Source organism: Rhea pennata, chromosome 3 (genome assembly GCF_028389875.1).
Source record: "Rhea pennata isolate bPtePen1 chromosome 3, bPtePen1.pri, whole genome shotgun sequence".
Lineage (NCBI taxonomy): Eukaryota > Metazoa > Chordata > Aves > Rheiformes > Rheidae > Rhea > Rhea pennata.
The window spans coordinates 127,801,191-127,814,623 of NC_084665.1; the positions used below are offsets into that span (position 1 = coordinate 127,801,191).

The following is a 13,433-nucleotide window of genomic DNA, read 5'->3' on the forward strand; positions in this document are numbered from 1 at the left end:
GTGGAGAGAAACAGGCGTTGTCAGAGCATAATTGATGGCATTTTCCTGTAAATATCTAAAATGGGTCGGATGAGTCACACCTTTAATCTCTCCTTTTCTCCCCACTGATAAAGAGTCTAGATCAGCTATAGACATCGACAGTCACGTGGGATGAATGCTGTCCTAGACGTCTAAGCCAAGCCGAAAAGCTGCAGAACAATTACGACCAACTTTAACACCCAAACCTCCCCCCGCAGAAGTCAGGCGGTAATATCCAGGTCTTTCTTACCATGATTGGGACACCAATGTCTGGCCATAAGAGATCCTCAGAGGGAAGTTTGGGAGAGTTCCACACTACCACCACTTTATTTAAGTAGGGGAGACCATTGAGCCTCTCCAGGGAGTTCATCAGCACTTCCTCCCGCTCGTAAGTTAACATCACCACTGTGAACTGTTCCCGGGGGACATTGCCACCCAAAGCAGCCTGGAACTCCTTCCCAGAACCACCGGCTCCTCCACCAATTGGTCGAAATCCAGTCCCAGACCCTAAAAATTTTGCTTCTGATGGTAAAACGGGATCAAAGGGAGTATAGGGGAAGAGGTGGAAAGGCCCAGGGGCCGAATTCCAATTCCTGTAGATGTCCATTGCAGTGAGGGTGAAGTTGCGGAGATATTTGGGAGATGCATAGGGTGGTTCTGTTTCCACAGGCCCTAAGTCCAGGTCACCATTGTCTGCCATATTGGGGTCCGTACCAGCAGCTTTGCCGGACCGGTGTGGAATCTCCACAGCAGCTTCTTCTCGGATAGGAGCAGCTGGGATTTGGATTCGAGTCCTTATGATAGCTAAGACTGTGCTGAACACGTTCTCAGAGGTGGAGAAGTAGGTCTCCCACAAGAAGCGGCCTTGCCTCCTCATGGCAAGGAGATCGTTGTCAGAAATGCTTCTCAGAAGAAAGTGCACTTCTGTGATACGTGGCTTTGGTATGATTAAGGCTGCCTCATTCCACCGGATCACATCATTGTAGGGTAGCTGAACTTGCTCTCCAAGAACCACTGGGATGGCTCCAACTTCCAGAGCCTCAAACAGTCTCATGGCACACCCGGCCGAAATCACTAGATGAGTGTCCCCTGGGGTGATTATCAGTGCAAAAGTAGATAGCTTCAGTAGCTCTAGTCTGTCATCCCTTTCTCCACACAGAGCCCACTCAGTGGGCAGACTTGCCTTAGGCTGGTTCTTACATGTGAACTCCACCAAAACAAAGTCCAATTTGCTGTCCTGAACAGCCTTCAAGGTGGTAATGATCCGATCGTCATAATCAGCTGGGGCATTGCCTTCTATTTCCTCTTCAAAGGAGCGAACTTCTTGCAAGCTTGATCTGAGAGACTCTATCTTCTCTCCCTGGAAACTGAACAAATATTTACGCTTGACTGGCACCTGGGGTGGGATTTCTAGGAAGTTGGGTTCTGACATAGCATGGACCAGAGGCGATACCACAATATCAAACCCTGGTCGATACTGCACATCATAAAAGGTGGACTGAGCAATCATGGCGCGCCCTGTGCTGATGTTGTAAATAAAATTCTGAGTTTCCGATTTTCTTGATAAATTGATGATGAGATGGTTATGTCCATCAGTCCTCCAATATGGCAAAGAGTGCAACTGTTGCTCTAGTTCAGTAGGTTTTGGCATTACGGGCTCTTGCATTTCCCCTACTAAAATTATATACACACAAGCAATATTTGCATTTTCAGTAACATAAACATTAGTTCTGACAGTCGCCTCAAAGGCTTGTTTAATTAAAGGGTCTAAGGAACTACCAAAAGGGTAATCATCGCTGTTGTAGACATAGACTGGAAAGCCAGACGTCAACGGGCATCGCGAGTAGTCAAAGCAGTTGTGTAGCCTGCAGTTCCGGTTGGATTTTGGCAAAGGAAAGGTTGCATCGTCTTTGTCTGGCAGGAGCCGGATGGGCAAGGAGAGCTTTGGCTGGTTCTGGGCCATCAGTTCTTTGTAGGAATGCTCCGTCTGGCTGATGACATTCTTCAGCTGCAGCAGGTCCTGCTTGGCATTTTCAATGCTCTTTTTGCAGGCCTCGATCTTCAAGTTCAGCTTGGCAATCTCGCTGTTGAGCTCCTGCCGCTTGGCCTCCAGCTGGAGCAGCTCCTCGCTGACCGACTCACGGATGCGGCACAGGTCTTGCACATGCTTCACCTCACACAGCTCGTTGCCGGTCCGAGGGCCAAAGATGCGCTTGCCAGCGTCATCCGCATCATCAATGGTGGTTAAGTAGTAGTGGGCAATGAGGGGAAAGAAGACGAGGATAATAAAGAGGGTGAAACTAAGCCAGGTGAGCCGGATCCGACTGGACCATCTCAACACCCATGGCTGGCCTCCGTTCCCCACTCCCCCATTCCGCAACATCGTATATCCAGTCATGAGTTCAAAAGTCGGTGCGCGCCCGATCACGTCGGATCAGTAGCCATAACCAAAAGAGTTCTTATAGCAAGTCTCTTGAATGAAATGTTATTGTGCCTGCTTATCAAGAAGCCAATAGAATGGAAATTTCATCTTCTTGTCCTGACGACGGCTTTGCGACAGTCTTTGCGTTGCCACTGCAACTTTTGATCCAGTTCGCATCAATCGTGGAACTTCTCACCACCCCCAGCCCATCCTTGATCTGCGGGGAGCCGTTGCGAGAAGTGTCACAGTGTTGTCATGGTGATACAAAGTCTCAGCCGGCACAGGAGAAACACAGTGGGATCAAGCCAAACTCTACTGCTGCTCTCGGCATCCTACATTACCATCCGATGAATATGCAGAGGCAAGAGCCATGGTGGAAAAAGAGCCAGGAGAGACTTGTGCCAACGTCAGTCTCCTGCATCACTGCTGCACTGCTGATGCTCTGCCATTCCTACAAGAGAAAAATCATATATTCAGCCAAAGCAAAAAAAACAAATAAATAAAAAATCACCCCTTAGCAACCAAAGGCTGCTAGTTTATTTTTTAAAGCAACTGTTGTTTTTACTGAAGAGCAACGTTTGTACACGTCTAACACCTCCTGGGTTAGTATCAGTAAACCTGAGAAAGCAAAGGGATTCATTAGACACGGCCGCACAGCTTTCTTTGGGCACTTCTGCTTCTCATCAGTTGTACATGCTTCAGCAGCTTGACTTCAAAACCACAGCCCCTGGATCTGGTTTCCTACTGCTGCCTCACCGTGAAACTTTGGACAAGCTGCTTAGCACGTGCATGCCTCCGGCTCCCCCGGCTCGGAACGGCGACGGGAACGTGCACCTGCTTTCTCTACCCGCCTTTCCACGGCGCGTGACACAGCGGAGCTGCGAATTTCTGTCGTGTGCCTGAGTGCAATCGCTCTTGTTCCGGTCTAGTGACTAGAGCTGATGAGGAATTTTTAAATAAAGTGTTTTGCTTTCATTTCCAGCTGGAAAATCTTGATTTGTTGCAATAAAAAGCTGCAAGGGCACACGCTCAGGGTAGTTACAGATACCTCAGCAGGCTGCTTGTGTGCAAGATGGTTTTTCTGGCCAAAACTGAAAGAAGGGTGCTCATCTAAATCAGGATACTGGAGTTAGTACCTGCGCGGTACTGCAGCACACAAGCAGCCTCAGCTTGCTTCAACATGCTCTTTTCACTTGGAAAACCCTGTTGCTGCACTAAGTTAACAGACAGCCAGTGGCACGGGCATAAAAACCAAGGACACGGCAAATGTAGCTTTGACTCTTTGGTCTATGCCAGTAGACTAGAGATTTGAACCTAGGCCAGATGGACATGCTGGCCACCAGAACTGTCTCCCTCCCTTTTACCAACCTCCTTCGAGGTACATAAGTTTCTGGGATATCCGCTCAGCTGGGCTTACGGTCAACTCTTGTACAGCCACAGGAGAAGCGTGACCTGATGGCAATTTCCTCTTTAATTTTTAATTAGGAAGTCATCCATACCGGTGACAGTCATCTTTTCACTAAATCAATTTAACGCTCCTCTCATCTGCTCATGGAGAATTAGCAGAAAGAAGGCAAGAGAGCGAATCGCAGCTAAACCAGAGACAACTGGCCAAAGCAAAACAGGAATTCACTTTAAATGGGCAGCAAGAAGTCGGGAACAATTTTCAGCAGGGTATACACGTGTGTGTCAGAACATAAACAGAAGATTTAATTTTAACCAAGAAAAATATAATTAAAGGGGAAATAACAAGTGCACTGATAATGCAGCCAATTCCTAGGCCTATTTTGTTACAGGGCTGTTTGTTGTTGGTAAATTAATGCCCCATGATCAAATGGGAATCCTGCCCCAGTCTGGCCCACAACCAGGGAGCCGCACAGCAGTACAAACACCAAAAACTAAGGCACCTTGTAAATTTGTAACACTGCCTAGCAAACGGCACTGGCTTCAATCTCAGAAAGCAGGGAGGATAAAAGGGCTAAAAAGTCAGGAAAAGGCTAAATCAGCTTTCTCAGATCTCGGCAGATGGGAGAGGCTGTGGCTCTCCTGGCTGGATGTTTTAATGGGATTTTCTCTACACCAGCTCCCGTGTGCCCAGGTTGCGAGAGACGGGCAATGACTGCAAATCCTCAGCTCCCGGGTGTGAGGCTGTCAGTCAGGCACGGGGAGCCTCGGTGATAACGGCAGCCTTGCATCATGCCTCTGGGTTACCGGAACACAAGGGTTCAGCAGGCACCAGTGCACAAAGCAGCCCAGTTTTACTAGTGTAGTATCTAAGAGCAATAAGCAGCCCTGGGGTAAAAGGCTACCGCTCTCCATAGTTCCAAAAACAAATCTGGGAGGAGGATGGCTGTATTAATTGCTGGGTTGTCCGGTCAACCCATTTGTCTCACTCCCAAGTGCTACCTAGTCCTTTGAACCAACAGAGCGCCACGCAGAGAAACTCTCGTTGACATTGCAACATAACACCGCTGCCTGCAGGACCTAAATACACACCAAAGAGAGGCAAGAGAAGCTCCAGGGAAATCAGAAGGTTAATAATTACCAGTATCTCTTCCCAAATGTCAATCTGACTGACTTCCTTGGCAGGGCAGGCTTGTGGAGCGCAGTTTCCCTCCCACGGTACAGGGCTGTGAGACTAAATTGCTGCTCAGGCACAGTACCACATCAGAGTTCAAATCCAGGGATATTTTCCCAGCTTTCCCCACCTCTGCAGTGGGTGCTCCCCGTGCCAGGTGCGTTATGGGCATAACTGAGGTTCTCCCCTGTTTTGCATTTCAAGCCGAAAGAGCCAGGTTGGTCTGATGCATAGGTGCTCAGGAGGCCGTTGCCACGACAGGTCTGCAAGCGTTGTCACCACAGTCCCTCTAAGCTGTCCTCCCCCTGCTACCTTGCCAACCTCTCAATACGTTCGCAGTGTTACTGTCACAACATTGTCACCACAAAACCCTCTAATTTTCCACTCCGCTGGCTGTCACAGGGGGGATGACCCAACATACCCACCTCTGTCATGCAGGCTCTCCCTCCTGATGAACAGTGAAGGCTGTCAGGAAGTGTGTTAGTGGCTCCTTTGCTTTATCTGTCCCGTCTTGCATAGACGGTTCCTGTTTCCAAGTCTCTTTTTCACCAGCACTAAAAATAAAATCACATAAAAATCATCTTAAAAAGAAAAAAAAAGGAAGAAGAAAAAGCAGAAGAAAGGGTAAATCTTTATGTTTGGGCTAAATAAAACACAGTATTTTACCCGCCCCTTCCTTGGTGCCAGTAAGGAATGGTGTTTTTAAGTGAAACAGAAAAGAAATGAACACAGAACAGCCCTTCAGCAATGGTAACTTTCTCATTCCTAATGCTCTCAAAGAAAAGGATTACACCCCAAATCTCTGATCACTGTGAGAATGGGAGCACTTGGAGGATTTTCTCTTTGTAGTTGAATAGGGAGAATAAATCTATTAGGTGTGTGCTTTAAGGTATGGGTGAAAGCAGATCTTTAAAAGAAGCAAATGGAAAATTCACTCTGAAATGCTTTGTGTGGGTGCTACAGCCAGTGGGATCATTGCTGCAGATTTGCACCCTCTCGAGAGCCTGCAGGTACCTAGAAATTCTCCCAGGCTAAGATCAGCGCCTCTACAACAGGTAAAAGGTTTCGCAATCTGTAAACTCAGGGGATAAACCGCATCCCCATCTTTGAAAAGCTTTCATCCAAACCAGGAGAGATTTATGATGCCTGGAGCTCCATGAAAGCCAAACCTGACATTTTGCTTTTCCACCTCAGAGATCATTCCCAGAAGAGAATCCAAGCTATCATCTGCAAGGACAGGGTAGCCAAGACTCCTGGACGCTGCGGCTGAGCCGCTCCACCAGGCCTTCATATGCCCTTTGCAGCAACAGAGCTCTTGCATGCAAAAAAAAAGAAGCCCTGCAGCTCATCTGGACAGGAGAAAGTGTTAGAGAGACAAATCCCATTTGAACAGAAGACACAGAAACTTCCAAGAGCTGTTCTGACTTCCTCTCCTTTGCAGAGACTCCATCAATTTGAGTTGTGATAACAGGACAGACCCTGCGATCAGAGAGCTGTCTGGGATGGTTTGGAAGTGGGACTCAAAGCCAAGGCCTTGGAGAGCGCCTTTCCGCCCTGTATTCTCGGTGGCAAAGTGCAGTCAGTGCTGTAGCCACTGCCGCCCTTGATGGAGGGCGGCCCTCAACATGAGCTTTCCACCTCTGGGCTGCTCGGTGCCAGGACCTGCAGACTATCTTGGCACAGAACAAGTGGGTTAGTCTGCTGCAGCTGCTGAAAGGCTCCTTACAATCAGCACTAATTCTTCGCTGCAGGTGGTAGAGCCCCAGTAAGCAAGTTCAGCATTGGACCCTTCACAGAAGCAATTCCCACTTCTAGAGATACAGGACAACAAAAGCCAGGAGGAGAAGAGCGTCAGCAGCCAGCTAAACCCAACCAGCAAGACCCCCGTGAAGCAGATCTGCTATGATTCTGTCGAGCATCTACGACAGCTAAACAGGAATATCAATACCTAAAAGAGATGGTAGAGCTGAATCAAGCCTTCCTGAGGTGTAGGTAAAACAGACTTTTGCTGCCTTAAAGATGAAAGGTCAAGTTACTTCATGCGAAAGTGGAAAGAAGAAACAGGGAGAGAAAACTGGGGGACATCATTAGAGGACTGGGCTGGGAGGGGACAGAGAGGACTGAAAGGGTTGAGAGTGCTGGTTTCTCCTGCTCACCACCTGCAAACCCAAACCTGTCCATAGCTGAGCCACCAGCCCTCCAGGGCTCCAGCATAGGCAAAATGAAAAAGCACATGGATGTGGGAAGTGCCATCACACTGCTGCTCAAACCACTACCCGCTTTGGCCAAAGCTAACCCACACAAGAGGAGAAGCAGAGATATTCAAACCTCAGTTGAACGATGCCCAGGTTCAGAGCGCTCAGAGATCCCTTCCAACCTGAACTACTGTGCGAGTCTGGACATATGCTCTCAGATGGCAACAGTTCAGCAGTAGTAGCAGGAGCCAAGGCCAGGTTGTCCCAGCTGCACCGCCAGCTCCAGCATTTTCTCTCTCCACTACCCAGGGGACATTGCTCATCCCTCATGCCTTAGTTCCCTGCCTGCAAAGCAAAGGGGAACTGCAGCTGCTTCAAGGTGGACAAGCGAAGAACAGACAGATTGATTTACAGCTTTTCAACAGTATTCACTGCTTCCTGCATGAAGCAGTGGCACGGGGACAGCAGTGCTCCCAGGGACATGCTTGACGTCACGGCAGCCAAAAGCCATGGACATCTCCCCACCACGTGTTTCCAGGCCCCTCTCTGCTTTGCCTTCCCTGAAACACAGCCACAGCAGTTGTTGTGCTCCTCAGTCGAGGTTCATCAAGAGATTCATGAACGTTCATTTACTCTGCTGAAATCATTAGATGGTAAAACCGCATCTACGTTTTAGCAAGGAGGTAAAGGAGACATAGAAAACTTGCCAAGGTCACCTGAGAACTTGCACCAGCTTGGGATTTACTGCAAAACTGTCCCTCTTCCCAGCCTGCCTTTTTCCCGGGGTTTCCTTCCCCAGGTCCAATGTTACCTTCCTGCTTTTTGCACAATGCAAAAAATCTACTTTACATACAGAGCTTTTAGTTCTTAAATTAACTACTTAGTGGTTCTTTTTTTCTGGTAATAAAACCAACCATATTGTTTTATTTATTTTTCTAAGGCTGAAAAAAAAGAAAAAGTAGAAACGCTTCTCTGCGCAAAGAAATACCCAGCTTACAGGTGAATCCTTTTATATTCTCTAATATCAAATGGCCAAACACCCTGGATGCAAAGTTAACCACACACCAAATCTCAGAGCAAGGAATCACAGGGCAGAGCTGGTGAGAGCACCTGGTAAATACACACGAGTACACAAGAGCCAACGTATCGCCCGCTGCATGCCCATTTAGGAAAGTGTTAAAACATCTTTGGGTATGTGGAAAATACCCCCAGGAAGCAGGCGTTTTGCTCTGCAGCATGCAGCAGCACAAGCTCCAAGAGTAGGTTACAGCTGATCCTTCGCTCGCAGCTAAAAGGGATAAAACAGGCGTGGGAGGAGGGCAGGGCTCGCTTCGCTTTCACCTCGCGGTAACTAATGAACAAGAAGTGTCTGGAGGTAAAACCGCAGCGAGGAGCCAGGCACTTGGAGCTGTTCGAGGGAAGCACGCAGAGGTCAACCCCAGGCGGGAGGAGAGGGCTGCCTTTCCAAATGCTGACGTCAAGACACAGCTCAAGCACTCCGTATTCGTTGTGGTTTTCAGCCCTAGACAGCTCAGGCACATTATTTTCCCCCAGGCAAAAATACAAACCTTGCTCACCTCCCTAAAACACCCATCAGCATAGTTGCCTGGCAGTGGGCAACCATATGCCAGGATTCAGGCTCCCGCTCTCTAACAGATGCTTCAGGTCATAATTAAGCTCAAATTTACAATTTCTTTGCTCCAGCGATGTTGAAAAGTTCATTTCTCTGAATTTGCCAGCACTGTGCAGGCAACACACTGGGTCTAACAAGGAAAAACTTCTTCGCTGTGGTGGTGGCAGAGCATCTGACTAAGTCGGCCAGAGAGGCTGTGGAGTCTCCATCCTTGCAGCTATTCAAAAGCTGTCTGCACAGGGTCCTGGGCAACACACTTTAGGTGACCAAGCTTGAACAAAGAGGTTGGACTTGGTGCTCTCCAGAGGTCCCTGCAAACCCCAACCATTCTGTGATTCTGTAACCATCTCCAAACATACCCCCTTCTTCGTCCAACCTCTTTCCCCTCTCCTTGTCCTCCCAGTTACGTGTGCATTCAACAGCAGGCTTTCTCCTCCGCTCGGCAATGCCTTTGATCCGAGCAGTGGGGAGCGCCCTGCAGCCTCTTTAGCAAGCTAACAGCCTTCTGCGCTTTTTGGAGAATGCTTCATCACCACCTAAGTGGAGGCAGCTCCAACCCAGACAGCCCAATCGATCACACCAAATCACTGCGTTTCCTGACGCATCGTAATCACCCATATTTATAGAGCAGGCGGATCCTTATCCGACACAGTTCATTACAAAGCGGGCTGGAAATTCAAATACGCCAACAGAATTATGTCAGGACTCGATTTATTTGGACTAGAGTCAAATAAGGACCTACGAGTAAAAGCCCCTTTCTCATTACCATGCTCTTGAGTCGCACAGTCCCAAGTAGGCGAGGAACATTAAATGAATTTCTGCTGCGCTCACAGGCATGCAATGCTGTGGTGTAACGAACCTGGCATCTTCACTGCTTGCAGCAGTCTAAGGAGAAAGATATTGCCCAATAACTGTGCCTCTGCTGGGCTTGTTTAAAAGCTGTCCCCGCTTTGACCATAAAACTGTGCTAAACCCACTCCCTGTGCATGAACATGGTTAGACTGGTAGCACTTCTGCATGGATGGACTTTGGACCATGTACATTAGAGTAGATTTTGCCCCAAGCCCTGAGCAGAGGAGCAGAATCACCTCACTTGACCTGCAGGCAACGCTCTGCCCAATGCAACCCACCAGCAGCTGGCTTTGCCATCAGGGCATACTTGCGGCTCATGGTCAGCTTGGTATCCCTCAGGTTCCCCAGTCCTTCTCTGCCAAGCTGCCCTCCAACAAGTCGGCTCCCAGCCTCTACGAGTGCATGGGATTATTCCTCCTCAGGGGCAGGACTTTGCCCTTCCCATTATTGAACTTCATGAGGTTCCTCTCTGCCCATCTCTCCTGCCTGTTGAGGTCCCTCTGCATGACAGCACAGCCCTCTGGTCTATCAGCCACTCTTTCCAGTTTCGTATCATCAGCAAACTTGTTGAAGGACCTCTCTGTCTCTCCATCTAAGACATTAATGAAGATATTAAACAGTACCGGCCCCAGTATCAATCCCTGGGGGATACCACTAGTGACTAGTCTCCAGCTGGACTTCGTTCCACTGATTACAACCCTGAGCCTGGCTGTTCAACCATCTTTCAGCCCATGCTTCACCAGCTTGTCCGTGAGGATGCTGTGGGAGACTGTCAAAAGCTATAGCAAAGTAAAGGCAAACAACATCCACTGCTCTCCCATCATTCACCGAGCCAGTCATCTCCTCAGAAGAGGCTTTCAGGTTGTTGGATATAAGGATGGTCAAGCTTGAAGTCAGCAATGGGACAAAAATAAATCTACGGTACTCTGTCCTTTTTAGCCTCTTGAGAAAACTTCGCAATTGCCTTGCTTGCTCCTCGCCTACCTCACAAATAGCTGCAGTTGCATTCATCCTTCGGTATGGCATCACACAGCATTCTCCTCCTGCTTCTTTTCTGGAGCCCTCAAGAGCTCCTTTTACGCATCAACGTGCCACTGTGCCACATTATGCCTTTCCTGAATACCCCCCTCTACTATGGGGTCAGCGGTAACGAAGTCATGCTGAATGGGCACGCATTGCCGTTCTCCTTCCCTTCTGTTCAACCTGTAAGCTCCCCACAGCACAGTCCAGCTTTATGACATTTAGGGAGCACCATGAAGTGCATCTACAGGTCTCCCTCCTACGCAACGTACCCATGTGCTGCAGAGAGCTATACAGCCTGTAGCTCCCTTGCTACAAAAGCACTGCTCTGCCAGATAAACTCCCCATCCGAAAACAAGGAACATCACTGGGACAGACCTTTCTGTAAAAATCTCTGCCAGCTAAAGCAATGCCAAAATGGCCTAAGTAAATAAATGAAATTTAATTACTGTAGTCACTCGAAGTAAAGAGGAACTTGGCAGGTGACTCCAGCTGTGAGAAGCCAGTCTAACGGACAGGATGTCTGTGGTCCAGAGGACTAGTGAAAATCTGGGCAAGAAGATACTTATACTATACAGGTCACAAGGTGGAGACTTGGAAGTGGCCCAATACGTCAGTTAAATGAATGATAGAATGAAACATGGTGCCTGAAGCTTGTGGGTGTGCTTAACAGAAAGTTATTAACTGGCAGAGAAGCGTACAACAGAAGATAAGCACCAGCAGAATGCAAGATAATTAAATTTCTACAAAATGAAGTCATAGCTGGGTTTTGAAATACTAAATAGTTCGACGAGCTCTCTGCACTGTTTTGTCACCGGTGCCCTGTGCTTCCCTTGACAGATATTGCTAAGAAACAAAAATGACAAATCGAGTAACAGGTCAAGTTTTGTGGCTGGAGAAGACCAACAACACCTGGTCGCTGCAAAAGGCAGGATCAGAGACAGACTCAGGAGTAGCCAGCTGTGGACAACATTGGGCAGTGGCACCCCGAAATGCCAGTAACAGGTCAGAGACCCCAGAGTGCCAAAAACGCTCCCTGGGAGAGGTGGCCACCTCCAGGTAATACTGGTCCTCTAGGCTCTGCAGGCACATGTAGGCATTCAGGAGCATGGAGGAGGCCCCAACTCCTCTGTGCACTCAGCAGAGAGACCGCTCCTATCGTAAAGGATACATAGAAAGACATAAAGAAAACACTGGGCAGGAGATGTAGTAATAACAGACTTCTGTGGACCAGTTATGAAAGACTAACTTAAGCCTTCATTAAGCAGAATGGTGTGAGAGAGGTGTCGGGAAAGAGAAATAAGACAATCTGGGCCCAAGAAAGGAAGGAATTAACTTTTCACCTGCACAAACTAGACTCAATCATCAAACAAGATTACGGCAGGCCACAGGTTATAAAAGTTAAGCTGGTTAGATAGAGTATTGATTAGATTGAGCATTAGATTAGCATGAGGCCCATGCTCAGTTTCCCACGGGGCTTCTCCTTTCCCACAGGTTCACGGCTGCTGCTCGGGCAAGATGCCCTAACAGGCTGGCCACTGATTAGGTTTCCTAACATCTGAAACTTAACAGAAAGAAGAATTTTAATAGCAAAATTCATAAGTTTAATAAAATTTTAATATGCACAATTTCTCTCACTCAACATTTTTATTACATTATTTTATCACTAGTTCAGCTCACGTCTGGGGCTCAGCAGGTACCAGCAGCCCCATCATGCTCCAGGAAATGTAAGTGTGATCCCACATTTGCACTTTTTCTGTTCCCTAGCGCTGTGCAGTGTATTTCTCATCTGACTACTGCTTTGTACCTCTGCAAGGGAAACCTTGCTTTGGGATCCGGCAAAACAGAAGGTGATTCTGCAATCTCTCGAGGCTATCATCCCATGGACATTAGGGACAGCATGGCAGGCTTGTTTAATGGCTGCAAACTTAATGAGCAAACACAGCACTTCTTTTGACCTCAAAAATTAGTTTTTCAGCTACAAGAAAGGAGGTCTTAAAATAAAAAAAAAGCACGACAAAATCCTTCAGCCAATGGCCCTGCAGCATGGAGGCTGTTCCTCAGCATCCCTCAGCAGATGTGCTGCACTCAAAATGTCTTTGTCTATTAAAACTGTGTCAGCTTCAGAGACTCTAAAACTCCCTGTGGCATAAACAGAATTTCTAATGAACAGCTGCAGGATACAGTAGTAGCCATCCAAAATGCTGCTGCTGAGATCTTTTTCCCTGCCTGGCTCCCACCACCCTTTCTGCATCCCACCATCCCCTGTTTGGGCCCTCCTGGCCACCCGTTGCCACAACCCACCTCTTCTCTGCTGCAGCAGCTTGTGCAGATCAAGGCCACCAGCCCAGTCACTTAGCTCCTCCATGCCCCTCCTGAGTTGAAGCCTGGCCTCCATGAGACTCACCTCCAGCCTCCTGAGAGATCCCTATGGAAGGATTCGGTCCAGGTAAGCTGAAACCAACCGAAAGAGCTTTTAGTTTCAGCATTGCCTTAACAGGCCAAGACACCAGAGCCTGACTGCTCGCATGAGTTTTATTAAAAATTCCTCTACCTTTGAAACCAAAGCCTGTCAATCACCCAGCCTGGTCCAAAGGCATCTCCCAGCTGCTCTCCCAAACATGCTGCCCTGTTAGCTAGCTGAAGAAACCACAGGAATGATTACTATTTTAGTCTGGCACTTGTAAAGCTTCCTGCAATGCTCAGCATTGTACT

At 48.2% G+C, this 13,433-nt stretch overlaps 1 protein-coding gene across 6 annotated transcripts in view; it reads right to left on the reverse strand.

The window, feature by feature from the left end:
• The window catches only part of EXTL3 (exostosin like glycosyltransferase 3), a 121,048-nt gene that overhangs the window by 23,208 nt on the left and 84,407 nt on the right, over positions 1–13,433 (reverse strand). For all 6 annotated transcript variants that reach the window (XM_062573304.1, XM_062573305.1, XM_062573303.1 and 3 more), the window contains 2 exons: positions 5,444–5,572; positions 269–2,891 (listed from right to left, as the gene is read on the reverse strand). In XM_062573304.1, the coding sequence (XP_062429288.1) occupies positions 269–2,416 (2,148 nt within the window). In that variant the 5' untranslated portion in view covers positions 2,417–2,891; positions 5,444–5,572. The remainder of the gene's footprint in view (positions 1–268; positions 2,892–5,443; positions 5,573–13,433) is intronic.